The sequence below is a fragment of the Schistocerca piceifrons genome, chromosome 4, assembly GCF_021461385.2.
Source record: "Schistocerca piceifrons isolate TAMUIC-IGC-003096 chromosome 4, iqSchPice1.1, whole genome shotgun sequence".
Lineage (NCBI taxonomy): Eukaryota > Metazoa > Arthropoda > Insecta > Orthoptera > Acrididae > Schistocerca > Schistocerca piceifrons.
Window position 1 is genome coordinate 419155710 of NC_060141.1, and position 16632 is coordinate 419172341.

General features: G+C 37.8%; 1 protein-coding gene across 1 annotated transcript in view; it reads left to right on the forward strand.

Annotated features, from left to right (window-relative positions):
- Positions 1–294: 294 nt before the first annotated feature.
- The window catches only part of LOC124794871 (gamma-soluble NSF attachment protein-like), a 133436-nt gene continuing 117098 nt past the window's right edge, over positions 295–16632 (forward strand). Inside the window, exons 1-4 of the mRNA XM_047258551.1 lie at positions 295–528; positions 2680–2747; positions 2835–2919; positions 3898–3915. Of these exons, the coding sequence (XP_047114507.1) occupies positions 470–528; positions 2680–2747; positions 2835–2919; positions 3898–3915 (230 nt within the window). The 5' untranslated portion in view covers positions 295–469. The remainder of the gene's footprint in view (positions 529–2679; positions 2748–2834; positions 2920–3897; positions 3916–16632) is intronic.

Genomic DNA, 16632 nt, shown 5'->3' on the forward strand with positions numbered 1-16632 from the left:
AGTAAAACTGCACGATAGATTCAGAAAACATATATTAGAGAATGTGCACGTCTCTGACAAGTGTTCTGACGCATACTTTTAACATTTAGAGCACATAAGCTACGAAAAATACAAGCTGGATCCATTGAGTAACTTTTACCAAAACTACTAATGTGAATAAGGTTTGAAAATGAGGATTAAGGTCTGTAATGATAATAAAAGATATTGATAGAAATTACTAAAATAGTTATCGATCACAATCTACTTCCTGTGGAAAGTCATAGGAAAATCTTTGTGCGAGTATGCTTGACAGGCAATTGTCACTGCTTCACAGTTGTCAGTGTCGTCTGCATTGAATTGGATATTATTTATGTTTATAGTTGTGCGACTTAATATTAAGAAAGAATTTGATTTTGTTGTCTTCCCGGCTCTACGTAACTTTTCTTCTTAATTCGTCAGTTTGTTTCTTGCCGGCTGTCATACTACAGCAATGACAAGCAGCAAGAAAATAGAGGAAGGATTGGATCATATTAAATGTGCGGAAAAAAGGTCAGTTAAACAACCGTTAGCAATGTAATTTAAACAGGTATCAAGAAATACGAAATAGTGAAACGGCACGTAATTCTAATTGAATTTTTTATTTCGGGTTGTATAGTAGCGGATTGCTAGGTGTGCAATGAATTTGTGCGTGCTATGTAATGCTACACTGTATTTCATGCAGTGTGCAACGCAGAATTGCATCTAGTACGATTTATATTGAATATAAACTGCAGAAAAAAGTTGTGTGGTTATATTTACCATAGTTTGCCGCAACGTTCTTATACTATTAAGCAGTTCTTATGAATACCATATTAGATTATAAGCAAGGCGAAGGAGATAGTATTCGCTTTTACGATTTCCATTCTTGCAGTAGTTTATTCATCCAGAGACAATTTACAGAGCATTTCGTTAAAAAAATACATGATGTACAAAAATAAGAGTATATACACATCCACACATTCACATAAAAGGGTGTACAGTATCCTACAAATACAAGGGTGCACAGTAACGTGTTGTTGGATAGCTTAAAAGATAATACGTAGATGTTCAAATAATTCTTCAAAGTACGGGTAATCTGGTGGATTTATTTTTGTTTCTTGTCCAATAATAACAGAGTAACTGTATAGTGACAGGTAGCAAGAGACGACTGTAATGGTATTTCTTCAATTATCAAACCCACAATAATCGCATTCGTGGTATAGTGCTCATCAAACTGAATGATGTTCCTGATCGTAGATGTCGATTTTTGTGGGCAGTTCAGATTTGTCAGTAGCAGAATGGTTTAGGGTAGCGCCTAACTTACAGGTTTCTTCCATAGGTAACGAGTGTGTACTTTAGTCGTAATGAAAGCTTCCCTTGCCCTCTAGAGTTCCCAGAGAACTGTCGATTGTTAAGATATTTATCCACTAAAAGCAAAATCACTTGCTGTATACTGTTTCATTACCTTTTTTACGCGTTATTTATTCCGAGCGTTATTTACTGACGAACTTCTATGAACATATGTTACATTAACTTGAGCAGTTCACTTCCCATGCTGCTAACAATTACCAGTAAAATGTTAAAGTGATATGGCCTCTTTACTCTCTTAAGAGAGTTCATCTGGTAAAGTTTTTTTCTTTTTCGGAGGACATTGTATTCTTTGTGAAGCATTTAGCTATGTACGGTAGTTTCGGTGCTCTGTCATTACGATTTTGTTTGGCTACCTTTTTTAATTTTGTTCTGTGATACCGTTTCAGTTTCACGTGTAGTGAACATACTGCATTACATCTGTCAATATTTTTATGTCAAATGGGTAGAGTTAAATTCTTTTAATCATCCTGCAAATTGCTTATGCATTCATAAATTTTTATGTTTGTGTTCCCATCTTCCTTTCCATGTAGTTTGATAAACTACAAATACATGTCATTTCATTCTCTAAATCTGTGCTTATCATAATTAGTTGGCCACTTTGTTAGAAAGTGCCACAACTACAAGCATATGTACAGGTACTGTTAAAGTTTACAGCAGCTAAGACTGTTTTTAGTCAGGTGATAAATTGTTTTTCAGTCTGAATACTACTTTTGGGTGATCTGACAATCTCCATGACATTAAGTCAAACTTTTCTGATCACTATTAAGTGATTAAGTAATTTAGATGTCACTGATCTGTTGTAGAAAGTGACCTCTTTCTGTTCTGCAGGGTTGGCAACCTTTGTTTACACAAAGCTAATGTGAAATATGACTAACTTAATTGATTAAAGTGTTGTATTCATGGCTTATAGGCTACTGATCTTGAGTTGTAGTGCTGCACTGAGTTGAATCCATAAAATAGTTGATTTGCTGCAGGTGTCATTGTTATGAAATCGTTCAGTCACTCCCTGAGCAAAGTGACAATGGACTAACATTTAGAGGATAGTGCCTGAAGTCCTCATCTGACTACCTAGTTTTTGTGGTTTTTACAAATCACTTAACACAAGTACGAGGCTGCTTGCCTGGTTTCTCTGAAGTGACCATGGCTGGTTTATTTCTCATTCCTTCGACAGTTTGTGCACTGCCTCTAATGACTTCGTTGTAGATAGTGCATTTCCTTCTTCCAGTCTCTGAATAATGATCATAGCTGTCACTATCAAACAAGAATAAACAAAGTTATCTGACTGGCTGCTAATCTTTAATCTTTTTTCAGTCTGAAAACATCACTATTGAAGTGGAGGCCAGATTATGATTCAGCAGCAGATGAATACCAAAAAGCAGGTTAATAAAAGTATTTTTTCAGTTACCGTAGTGTTTGTCTCATTGTAAAAGTTCTGAGAGTTGTGAATTAATGACTTTTTTTTCCAGCAACGTGTTTCAAAAATGCTAAATCATATGAGCAATGCAAGGATTGTTTAATGAAGGCTGCAGACTGTCATCGGCAAAATAGAGCGTATCCTTTAAATGCCTTTCAGTTTTCGTACTGCAGTGAAACATACAATGTAATGTAATGCAGTAATAAAGTTATCCTAAGTGTTTTAGTTGAGGTGCAATCTGTAACAAATAATTTTGTGTAATAAAACTTTATTCCAAAATAAATTATGATTCCTTTAAAAAGTTTAATGTTAATGCAGAGATTGCACATCATTAAATTTAGCTGTGCAGTATTAAAAACATTAATGAAATAAAAGGTAATTATTCTATTAGAAGGTAATTAAGACAAGTTAACTGCAATATTTTATCAGTACCATTATGTGATAAAGTTAATAGTACCATGTTTAGAAAAATCCACTTTAAATTAAAAAGCAGTACACTAATATTAAAATTTGATGATAGTTCTGATAACTGCATTATGAAACTCTGCAGAGGAATTTATTTCTGATAAAAATAGGCGCTGAAGTACAGAATAATATTCAAACTATACGTATGCATCAACGTGAATTATGTTAACAGATATTGCAAATTACCATATGCTTAATTGTTAATGCATATGCAGCTGGTAAATATTTATTCTGAGACTCTCAGTGAGAAGGGCTGTTAATTTACTGTGTTAATGATTACAAAAGGAATGCAGAACAGTATTTCTCCTTCGCATGTGTTTCATGAGTTTCAAACACATAATTTTTTTAAATATATATGTTCTTGTATTTCATTTGTAAATTTGGATATTCTCATTGAATTGATTTTCATATAGAGAATTGTTATTTATGGTGAAATTGTGAGGTTATGGGTAAATTTCAGGATTATCATTATTCAATTGTGCATTCAACACAAATGATGAAATCAATTTTTTAAATTTTGTTAGTGCTTTTGTTGTGTTTGATAACATTATGAATCCATTTCTATTCACGAAATACCAGTATTACATAAAATAGTACATATTCTTTGTATTCTGTGTCGTAAGCTGCTAATTTCCTTAACTTCAGATAAGGCTTTTCCATTCTGCCAAGTGAGTATGATCTTACTTCTACTTTATGTAATTCTAAATAGGCTTACTATGTAATGGTTAAGTTCGTATAGCTTCAATAAGTGAAATGTTAATCTAGCTTTCTTTATTAGGCCGTTGGAAAATATAATCTAATGTGATTACCAATGAAAAGTGTCAAATATTACTTGTTGAGGAAATAATGAATTATTTGTTTATTCTGTTTACTGTAATACTCACTTCCTACAGCTGTATGTAATGTTGTTTATTAATTGCTATAAGATTTCTGAGTGCTCAAGGTTTCATCAGTAAGAACACGTGGTGACCAACTACATACAGTGTAGCTGCAAGGTATTTAGAATCCATGGTTGTGGATTATTATTAAGTGTGCCTGTACCATAACTGGAAACAGCAGCTAAAATGTCAATTCAAACACCATTTGTGCCTCATGAAGGCTTGAACACATAAAAATCAGTAGTGATTAATATACAATATTGAAGAGAAAATAGTCCATGGGTGTACGGCTTAATGGCAGTGTCTAACAGGCATAATATTTGGTCAAGTGACCATGTTGCCTTCATCAGATGTACTGATGAGCAGTTTGCCCTGAAGCTGGAGCATATCTCTTCTGCCACCCACCAACCTAGTATTCGGTGTGTGGTACACGTACAGCCCCAGTGATACCATTATCAAACAAATTCTCAGCACTAGTAGTGGATTGTGGTAACACAACAGACATAAACGAACCAGAAAGTAATCACAAAACTCCCACTAAAGAACCAAAAAAGAACTTGCCAGCCTTAAGATGCACCGAAGGGCTCCTTCTGTATGCTGACAGTCATGGAAAAGATCTATCCAAACGTATGCCTTCAAAGCATTCAGTTTTCGCGAAAATCAAGCCTGGTGCAACGTTATATGCAGTGGTGGAGAGTATTAGAACAGAAACAAGCTAATTGAACAAAGATGCTCATGTTGTGATTATTTGCGGCGGCAACGACATATACAAAAACGAAAGCAAGACAGCCCTGTGATGTTTCCATAACATATTACCAAAACTATTTCAAATGAACATTGTCATCACAAACATGCCAGTGCGACATGATTTACCACTGTGGTCATGTGTAAACAAAGAGATTTGACACTAAAATTCCGAGCTAAAGAAACTGTGTGATAAATTTAGCCATGTACATTTGATAGACTTAAGTAAGATGAGTCGTGATGAACACACAAAACATGGATTCTACTTAAACAGGAAAGGAAAGGTCAAGCTAGTTTCCCACATAAGCAAACTGTGTGAGAACGACAGTATGGAGAAAGCTCAAATTACTCTGGGCTACAACCACAGGACTTTTTTAGAATAAAGGACAATAATAATAGTTTTCAGGGATGTATTTTGGATATGACTGAGTCCCATTCATGCAAAGAAAAGCCAGGCTGTGAAATAAGTGATCAGTCATTGCAGGTCAGTTCTAAAAAGCCAGTGTATGCAAAATGTCATAAAAAGTGTAACTCAAACAGTTTTGATTCATGTAAGATGGTAAATAAACAAGAAGGAATAACACCCTTAAAGTTACTGCACTTAAATGTGCAATATCTCAGATACAAACTAGACCTTCTACAAATATTCATAGAGGAACACTTGCCACATGTACTAGTAATAACGGAACATGGGCTAAAATGCAGTGAAATAATATATTATAGATTAGAAGGTTACATACTAGCATATAGTTACTGTAGGCAAAACCATAAAGGTGGTGGTGTGGCAGTTTATGTTAATAAGGATATTGCAGAATGAAATTTTCACTCTACAGCGGAGTGTGGGCTGATATGAAACTTCCTGGTAGATTAAAACTGTGTGCCGGACTGAGACCAGGAAGTTTTGTACCAGCGCACACTCCACTGTAGAGTGAAAATTTCATTCTAGAAATATCCCCCAGGCTGTGGCTAAGCCATGTCTCCACAATATCCTTTCTTTCAGGAGTGCTAGTTCTGCAAGGTTCGCAGGAGAGCTTCTGTAAAGTTTGGAGGGTAGGAGACGAGGTACTGGCAGAAGTAAAGCTGTGAGGACGGGGTGTGAGTCGTGCTTGGGTAGCTCAGTTGATAGAGCACTTGCCCGCGAAATGCAAAGATCCCGAGTTCGAGTCTCAGCCCGGCACACAGTTTTAATCTGCCAGGAAATTTCAAGGATATAGAAGCTAAAAAAAAATTGTCTTTCTTGAACACCACACCAATTGAAATGACAGGTATTGTACTCCACAGTAATGATTTTAAGTTACCAAAGCATAAAAGTTATTGGAGTATATAGGCCACCAAATGCTGATCTAATGCTGTTTATGGATAAACTTAGTAGTGTTGTTGGTCAGGCCGGTTCTAATGACCTTACTATATTAGGTGACTTTAATATAGATGCAAACTCAAATAGTATAGTAAACTTGAAACTCAGTGATGTGCTGACCTCATACAATCTTGTAAATATAGTGAACTCTGACACCAGAGTGATGGACACATGTTCCACTAGAATAGATTATGCTATAATCAACAAAGATGTTATAGATAAGGTAAATTACAGTAACTTAGATTTTCTTTATTCTGACCACTTCTGTCAGGTGATAGAATACAAAAATTCAGTTGTGCCTAAAATAACAAAAATTGTGCCACAGAAACGAATATTGAATACCTCAAATATTGATGCTCTTAGAGACAAACTAGCAAATGAGAAATGGGATTCTGTGTACCGGGTAAAAGGGTCGGATGAGAAATGGAATGAATTCTACTCAACCCTATTGCATCATTATGAATATAGTTGTCCAGTCAGAGAAATCCAGACGGTAGTTAAACACTGTCAAAATGGAAGTAATCTTACCCAAAACTCCCAACAAATCCGATTAGGCTCAGGCAGCAAGTACATGATCTAAACCAGCTTTATAAAGCTACTACTATGCAGGTTTTCAAGGAAAAATACAATAGGGCCAAGCAAACTTTTAAAACTGAAATTGTTAACCTAAGGAAGCAGATTAACAGCAAAACAATAGAACAGTCTGACAACATAAGCAAAGCATCTAGGAAGCTGATTGACAAATACCGAAAAGGTTCCAACAAGATGAACATGGAACCACTCAGCATGCGACATGATGGTAACATTATAAAAAACCTATAAACTCTGTAATATTTTTAATAATTACTACATTTCTGGTGAACAATCAACCCATATTATAGATTCACAGGTAGAGACCTGATGCCATCTCACCCAGTGTACCAAATTTGAATTTTGTGGAAGTGAATAAGCAGGAGGTTTGCAGGGCAATATACATGCTAAAGAAAAAAAATATCATCTAGATGGGATGGCGTATCCAGTGCTATTACTAAAGCGTGCTTAAAAGAAATCTCTAAATCTCTTACTCACCTGATTAATTGCAGCATTAGAGAAAACATGTATCCAATGGTTCTAAAAATGAGTGTAGTGAAACCAGTGTATAAAAAGGGAAGTAAGGAAGATGTCTCCAACTATAGACCAATATCATTAATTCCCACTTTTAGTAAGATATTCGAAAGCATTATCCTTTCTCAGCTAAGTGCCTTTTTCGCAAAACATAAACTGCTTGTAGATTCGCAGCGTGGCTTCAGAAAAGAGCTAAGTACAACCACAGCAGTTACACAGTTCATCCATGAAGTTTATTGTCTGTTGGACCAGAAGATGCAGACTGCAGGTATATTTTTGGACCTGACAAAAGCATTTGATACGGTAAACCATAGGGTATTTCTTAAAAGGCTAAAATCTTACAGTATTGGGGATCAAGCCATGGATCTTCTACCCACATACCTGCTGAATTGTAGGCAAAGCACTAAATTGTCATACAAACTTCATAATAAAATCATGAACGCCCAGTCCACCAGTGAACCTGTATTACAAGGTGTGCCACAGGGCTCAATCCTTCTACCCTTTCTCTTCCTTATATACAGGGTTATTACAAATGATTGAAGCGATTTCACAGCTCTACAATAACTTTATTATTTGAGATATTTTCACAATGCTTTGCACACACATATAAAAACTCAAAAAGTGTTTTTAGGCATTCACAAATGTTCGATATGTGCCCCTTTAGTGATTCGGCAGACATCAAGCCGATAATCAAGTTCCTCCCACACTCGGCGCAGCATGTCCCCATCAATGAGTTCGAAAGCATCGTTGATGCGAGCTCGCAGTTCTGGCACGTTTCTTGGTAGAGGAGGTTTAAACACTGAATCTTTCACATAACCCCACAGAAAGAAATCGCATGGGGTTAAGTCGGGAGAGCGTGGAGGCCATGACATGAATTGCTGATCTTGATCTCCACCACAACCGATCCATCGGTTTTCCAATCTCCTGTTTAAGAAATGCGGAACATCGTGATGGAAGTGTGGTGGAGCACCATCCTGTTGAAAGATGAAGTCGGTGCTGTCGGTCTCCAGTTGTGGCACGAGCCAATTTTCCAGCATGTCCAGATACACGTGTTCAACCGTTTCTTCGCTCACTGCAGGCCGACCCGTTGATTTCCGCTTACAGAGGCATCCAGAAGCTTTAAACTGCGCATACAATCACCGAATGGAGTTAGCAGTTGGTGGATCTTTGTTGAACTTCGTCCTGAAATGTCATTGCACTGTTATGACTGACTGATGTGAGTGCATTTCAAGCACGACATACGCTTTCTCGGCTCCTGTCGCCATTTTGTCTCACTGCGCTCTGGCGGCAGAAACCTGAAGTGCGGCTTCAGCCGAACAAAACTTAAAGTTTTTCTACGTATCTGTAGTGTGTTGTGACCGTACGTCAATGAATGGAGCTACAGTGAATTTATGAAATCACTTCAATCATTTGTAATAGCCCTGTATATTAACGACATTGCACAACCCATTAATGCCGATATTGTAAGCTATACAGATGACACATCAATCTTATTCTATGGGAGTGAATCTAATGAGCTAGAATCTCTTGCTGCTAGTGGTGTAACAGAAGTAATAAAATACTTCAACAATCAGGGACTCAAGGTGAATGTCACCAAATCTCAACTACTGACATTTGAAATAGGCAGTTCTCACCACAACAATTGAATAGTGTGTGTAATATCTCTGCAACAGAAAATGGTAACTGTAAATTCCTGGGTGTGTATGTTGAGGAAAATTTGCGGTGGATGTACCACATTAATTTCGTATGCAGAAAAGTCAGTAGTGCCATATATCTCCTCAGCCAGCTCGCAAAGATAGTTCTTAGCCAAGCACTGAAATTAGTATATTATGGAACACTTTACCCCTTTCGCAATTACGGAATTGAACTATGGGGCTGTGCAGCTGATTTACATTTAAAAAGACTACTACTACTGCTGCTGCTGCTACTACTACTACTACTACTACTACTACTACTACTACAGAAAAGAGCAATAAGACATATACACGGGATGGAACATAGAGATTCATGTCGTGAAGTGTTTGTGCAGCACAAATATCTGATAATATATTCTCTGTACATCTTCAAAATAGTTGTCTTTTTTATAAGTCAACCGACTATCAAGGGCAGTGATGTACATGATCACAACACTAGAACAAAGTGTACCTATTTCCGTAACGAAACAACGTTAAAAATGACTGATAGAAGTCCATATATCAGTGGTTTGATGTGGTATAACAAGCGACTAAACTCTCTTAAGAACGTACACGGGAAAAGTTTTTAAAACAAAATTAAAAATCTTTTCTAATAGAAAAATGTTTATATTATTTCAACGAATTTTAACATAGTGATTGTTACATGAGGCATTAGCATATCAGTTGTAATGTGATAAATGTAAAAAATAGACAAGAAGCAACAGCTACAGAATATACTGTATTTTATAAATGTAAATATAACCATAGTATTAAGTACGATATTTGCAAAATCCATCATTACGATGGCTCCACCCAAAGAAAATGTAAATAAATAAATAAAAAGGTATAGGCGTACATCCAGCAGGTCATCCTTTTGAGCATCAGCGTTCTCTCTCTTTACACCAGAGTGCCTTTACAAAATTATTTGAAACTTATTGGCCAGAAATTTGACATTGATGCCACCAATCTTTTCAGGCATGACCTGACATAGATTATTTTATTTGCTTGGTGATTACTGTGGACAGATGTCAGGAGTAGCCCTGGGGAGTACACTTTCATCAGTTTCCGCCAACTTGTATACAGAACATTTTGAGGAGGAAGCCCTGAATCAGCTGAATGGAAACATACTTGTTTCTTCCAGATTGTTGATGATACCTTCATTATATGGCCACATGGAAGAGACAAGTGGATGGATAACCTCTTACATCTGAATTTCATACACTAGAATGTTGATTTTATCATGGAAGTTGAAGCAGATGCAGTGGTTGCCTTTCTGGATGTCCTGGTAAAACAAGAAGCAGCAGCATGTTGGGCCACAGCATGTAGTATAGGAAGGTGCACACTGTCCTACATTTATGTGTGGACAGCTAGTACCAACTACCACCCAGTGCAGATGAATGGCATGTGCAAAATATTGGTACATAGGGCTCACACCCTCTCCAACAATGGTGGGCTTAACCAAGAACTTGAACATCAGTGTTCTGGAAAAACGGCTGCACAGAGTGGCAGATCTGGAGAGCTCTGCATCCTACACTGACTGTCGAAGTGGTGCAAACAGAACAGGAGCCTCAGTAGAACGAGGCCGTTGCATGTATTCCATTTTGTGGTATGTTACAGGGAAAGATAGCTCAAATTCTTTTGAAAAATCTAACAAAGACTGTCTTCTGACCACCAGTCAAAACACAGGCATTGTTTGGTAGTGCCAAGGATGTCAGACTACGGAAGTCTAGGGTCTGTCTGATTCCCTGCCAATATGGTACTACCTATATGGGTCAGACTGTACATACTGTTGAAGATCATCAAGATTGCAGCAGCCTAATAAGTCAGCACTTGTAGAATGTCTACGTCTAAATTCGTACTGTGCAAGTCCTCCAGGGATTCGTATTTGATTCCCAAAGTGTTCCCGTAATACTTGTGAGCTGTTTGAACGTACCAGAAACAAATCTAGCAGCCCGTTTCAATTGCTTTAATATCTTCCTTTAATTTGACATTGCCTATCAGAATTATACAGAATGGGTTACAGCTATACTAAGGTCCTGATACAGACATCTAACTTCTAGGACAGTGTTGTTAAATAATCTGTCAAGATTCACGTAAGGGAAGTGCTGATCAGTCGTGGTAGTAGTTATGTCATTGGTAAAGGGAAGGAAATAACACACAACTGTTTTCAGCGGCAAGCAGAACAGCAGAGAGGCTGCCAGTGCAAATGTCAGATGGAACTACTTGGTAGCAGGAGGAGGAGGGAGGGATATGATACATGACCTGCACTGACAGTCCTGCTAGGCATTCAGTTCATCAATGCATCCGATAATGGCAGTGTGGTCACTGGGTGAAATATTGTGCCCATTGGACACTGATATCCGACCATTCATCTATAAACTGTTTCATCATGAATTATGCTAGGAGAAGTTGAAGAATCATAACATTAAATACAGTTGATTGAAGTGGGTATCATAATTAAGGGAATAAATATTTCATTATTCCCCACAAGTAGTGTATGTCAGATGTCATTCCTGATTTTCCAGCTTGATGAAAGGTGTAATATTTTTAAATGCCGCCGCTGCTGCTGCTCGTTCTAATGTAGTGAATAGTTCATGTGCATGTGAAGACAGAACATGTTACAGATTTCTTTCCACTCCTCAACATTTTCAGTAACCTATGGCACCTCTTAGAACTATAATAACTGCAAGAACCCTAATTAACTAGAATGTGGATCAGGGCCAATGACACACATCAGTGTTTCTGTACTGCTCATAGGTAGGCAATTTGTCAGTTTTGTGCAGCCAATGGGACAGTACTTTTACCTGACCAATGAGAGGAGAGAAAAGATGCAACAAAGATCTAGTGCCAAAACAGAAACCATTTTCTTCTTCACTGTTGTCACAAATATCTGACAAATTTTTCTCGGAATATGTCACATATTACAATGTTGCGGTTAGTTTAGGATCTAAGAGCAGTGCTTAAATTGAATTAATAATATCGTTCATGAAAATGCTCATCTATTTCTTCCGAATGTGTGATATTATAATTGCACAGGCTTCTGTGACAAGAGTCAGTTGACATAAATGTTTTCAGAGTATCGTACTGCATCATAATGTAGAAAATTATGCTGGAGAAACAATTTTGGCCACAACTGCAGTGGCCTTCTTGTGGGTTTACTGTGCGCTTTAGCTGTGTGGAATCACTTATATTTTGCCGTTGGTGCTCACAGAGCTTAACTTCATCATAATTTTAAAAGGCCATTGGTATGATTGATCACTTGAAGTGGTAGGAGCAGCAACTTTATTACAATAGGTTCTAATGGTGGAAGGAGTGGGGATCATTTGGGGGAGCACAGCAAGTCTGCAGTGGCCATGCACTGGCTAGACTGTGGCAAGAAAATCAAATTTAATGAAAGCTGCATACTGGCTAAGCAGCTGGCCTTAACAAATTGCAAGCTCAGAGAAGCCATAGAAATAATAAAACACCCTAACAACATGGACAGAGGGTGAATACAGGCTTGCCCCATCCTGGCTGCCAGCTCTCAGAGTCCAGCAGGATGCTCCAACAACATGTGACATGAGTGCTAGTGGTGAGTAACTGCCACCATGCAGCCTGCATCCAGCTGGAGGAAAACAGGAGCCCACACCTTATTTGCTGATGAGCACAGATCATAGAAAACAATGCAAGAAGCAATAGACAACAACAGATCCCCACTCCCTCTGCTTTAGCAACCTATTACAATAAAGTTCTCTTTCCTTTCGCCTCATGTGACCAAGAAAAACAACAACCTTATAAAATTATGTCATATCATGCCCAGTGAGCAGCAATGACAAAATATGAGTGACTCACACGCCTAGAGCACTACAGTAGACCCACAAGAACACTACTGTAACTGTGGCCGAAATGTTGGTTTCTCTGGCATAGTTCTTTACATTATGATGTGGCACAATACTCAGGAAATTTTTGTCAGTTTCGTGATGTATTGTCATGAGGATGTGACAGTATTCTTTTCAAACACATCACCTGTCTGCTACTCTCTCATTGGCTGTGTAGACCTAGCAGCTGACACAGCCTCTTTCCTTCCCATTATACCTCACAGCGAGTGCTGACATTGCTGCAAGAAGCAAGTAAGTGTACCATTAGCCCTGATCTAGACTTTTGCGCTCTGATTTGATAACAACGTTCAGTAGCTTTGTGGTGGTATAGTATGTCAAGGAACAGTTGAAATATGGTATAGATTTTTAGCACTGGACGTATTGAAGGACGGTGGCAGATGTAGTGATCATACTGAACTATCTTCACTGAATCAAACTGTGATTCACTGCTACTGGAGAACACTGACTGTGGTGTGAAATATTCTGCACTGTCTCAGAATCACATCCAGCTTGAACATCAGTAGCATGGTCTCAAAATAGCTCATTGACTGCTAAAGTAATCAGTGAAATTCTTTGAATTGTAACGAAAACACACACTCAGTGGCATGCCTAGATGTCCATTTTTGTTAAGTGCCCATTTCAAAACCACTGCTGAGTAACATAAAATCAGAAGAGATTTAATCTGTGTTTAATGGAATGTATAAGGGCAATTGTTTACAGATGAAAGAGGCTTTGAGCTGTGGGCAAGCAAATAAACAACTACATGAATGTACATGCTTGAATACTTCCACAGTTGAGGTTCCCATCCCTTCCACACCACTTTCAGTGTAGCGACATGTAAGTGATTACATATAAAGCGAAAAGCAATTCGTTTCATATTTTACTGTGATGGCCTTCACATATCTTTTTCTCCATATGCTCCTAATACATCAGTCACACTTATTCCTCGTCATCTTCATGCGCTGGGAAATCTGAACCACGTCCCACTCCAGGATTTTGATTCTCTCTCATCATGCCTTGCATTGAGGAATTCCTGCATTGAAAGTTTTTCCTACCCCTACCAAAGTGGTTTTCTATTCCAAATATCAACTTTGCCGGATGTGCTATATTTGTGAATACCCTGGAGTTGCAAAGTTCAATATGGAATGGTGTTAGAACAGTGTTACATGTGTGGTAGCTGATGGATACTGTTTGTTGCATACTTGAGTCGTGTCTGGCAGCTGATGTGTGGAGGGTTAGCGGTTGTATTTGAATAATGAAGAAGTGGATTTAAGTTTTTTCCTGGATTAACTGCACAATCTACAGGCATGAAAGTCCCCCAAGGGAACGTGGTACTAAGGAGTCAGATATGAGAAATTAGCAACTGCTTGTTGAATAAAACTGTGCAGTAATGTCACCCACTGAAAAAGTACAACTGTAGGTATCTTGGGGTTAAAGATAGCAGGCACTTCTGCTATAGATGAGATATACTTGAGGAGTCTGTTTGAACTCCCTTTTCCATCCTGTACAGTACTGCAATAATCTGTCAGGTGCGCCTGACTATTAGAGGACTGATAGAATGAGTGTAGAGAAGAGATTTCAGTTTATCAGCTGAGAAGTCTGTGTATGTCGTCCTTAACTGTTCTCGATTTGTTTTTAACTTTCTTGAGGTGATGGAAACTGCTCTTTATTTTAAGGAAATAGAAAGGTTTCTGGGCCTCACATTTGACTTTAAGGTTAACATGTTGCCATACCGTAAGGATCTAGAAGCACTTGATACTTTAAACTGTATTAGCTACAGCTCATGGGGAGCAGATCGAATCTGTATGCTCCAGTTTTACTTAGCCTTCGTGCGATTTTGGTTTGCGTAGGGATGAGTGGTTTATGGGTATGAAGACCATCCTATTAAAAAATGCTGGGTGTGGTGCACCAGGAAGGAATTAGGCTGGCCATGACCCCATACTAAGCATCTACACTGGGGCTGGTGTGATGCAGTGTAACATTAGGCAGCAACTCCTCATGGTGTGGCAGACATGGAAGGCAATTCAAACAAATTTGTTTGAACAGTCAATTCGCCGGGAAAATTTTAAAATTCACATGGAAGACAATATCCACACCATAAACGCTTGTATAAAATAATGTTGCTTTGCCTGATCTGCTTTTAGTGCAGGTTTCATATCCATGTAATGCTACACTCCCTATAATTACCTTAATAAAATACTTTCTGACACTTTGATTTGTTTCAGATATTAAGAAATTATTCTTTCTCAGAAATGGATTTCTTGGTGTTGCCAGTCTGTATCTTACATCATATCAGCTTTGGCCATCATCAATTATTTTACTGCCCAAATATCAGAACTCATCTTCTAGTTTCAGTGTTTCATTTCCAAATCTAATTCTCTCAGTAATGCCTGATTTAATTAGACTACATTCAGTTACCCTTCTTTTTCTTTTTTAAATGTTCACCTTATATCCTTCTTTAAAGACACTGCACTTCAAAGTCCTTTGCTGCCTCTGTCAATTGCAGTGTCATCAACAAGCCACAAAGTTTTTAATTCTTCTCCCCAAACTTTAATTTCCTTTCCAAATTTCTCCTTTGTTTCCTGATCTGCTTGCTCAGCATGTGCTTTTTAGTACAAAATCCATGTTTGTTCATGAATCTTAGATGCTGAAATTATGTCATCAAGTAATTCCTCCTGACTTACTTCTGTCTTATGTAAGACTTTAAAGGAAATGCTGCGCAGCAGCAATGCCCTGCATAGTTCTGGCCTGTATCGCGCACAGCACCATGTGCAGTGTTTCTGCTTCAGCACTCGGGCACTTCCCTGCTCCGACTGATAACCTAGTGCCCTAATATTAGCCAGGCAATGTCACATCAAGCACACAATATGGATGAGTGCTCCCTGTTGGGTATGGTAGACACATGTGAGTTCAGCCATGTTGTAGATGAACAGCTGTGATCTCTCAAATGCCATTGTGGGGTGAGTGATCTCATTACAAGAAAATCTGCCAACTACCATAACAGTTATGCTGGTGATAATCCCAAGAAACAGCTTTGTTTCTCTAAAACAAGAAGTTGCTTCTAACTGGTTAACTGGAGAAAATTGGACTGAGAAATTAAATGGAGCTTTTGTAGATTAATTGTGCAGTTGTATTGAATCTTTCATCAGTTTAATAGATGCTTAGTGTTTTTTTAAGAAAGTAATTATAAAGATGAAGATCGAAGAAGTTATTATTCCTCCACATGTACCCGAAGTTAAGAAGTTAGGATTGGTTGGTTGCTTGATTTGAGAGAGGGGACCAAACAGCAAGGTCATTGGTCCCATCGAATTAGGGAAGGAAGTCGGCTGTGCCCTTTTAAAAGAACCACCCCAGCGTGTGCCTGAAGCGATTTAGGCAAATCATGGAAAACCTACATCAGGATGGCTGGATGCGGGAAGAAGTTAGGAGCTGTTGGATTGTTCCCTATGGTATTCTATTACAGTAGTGTAACAGATTTAAAATCAGGTCCTTAAAAAGCCAGTACTAAGCAAAGAAGGGAAAAATGAAACTTGGAGGGACTTTGCAAGGGAAATGAACTTGAAGGCATTATTATAGAAAGGTAAGAGGAAGTAGATGAAGATGGGATGGGAGATATAATTGATGATGGTGGTGGTTGAGGTGGTGGTGGTAATAATAATAATAATAATAATAATAATAATAATAATAATAATAATAATAATAATAATAATAATAATAATAATAATAATCCATACCCAATACAACAAATATACAAAAGAAAACAGAAGAAAAA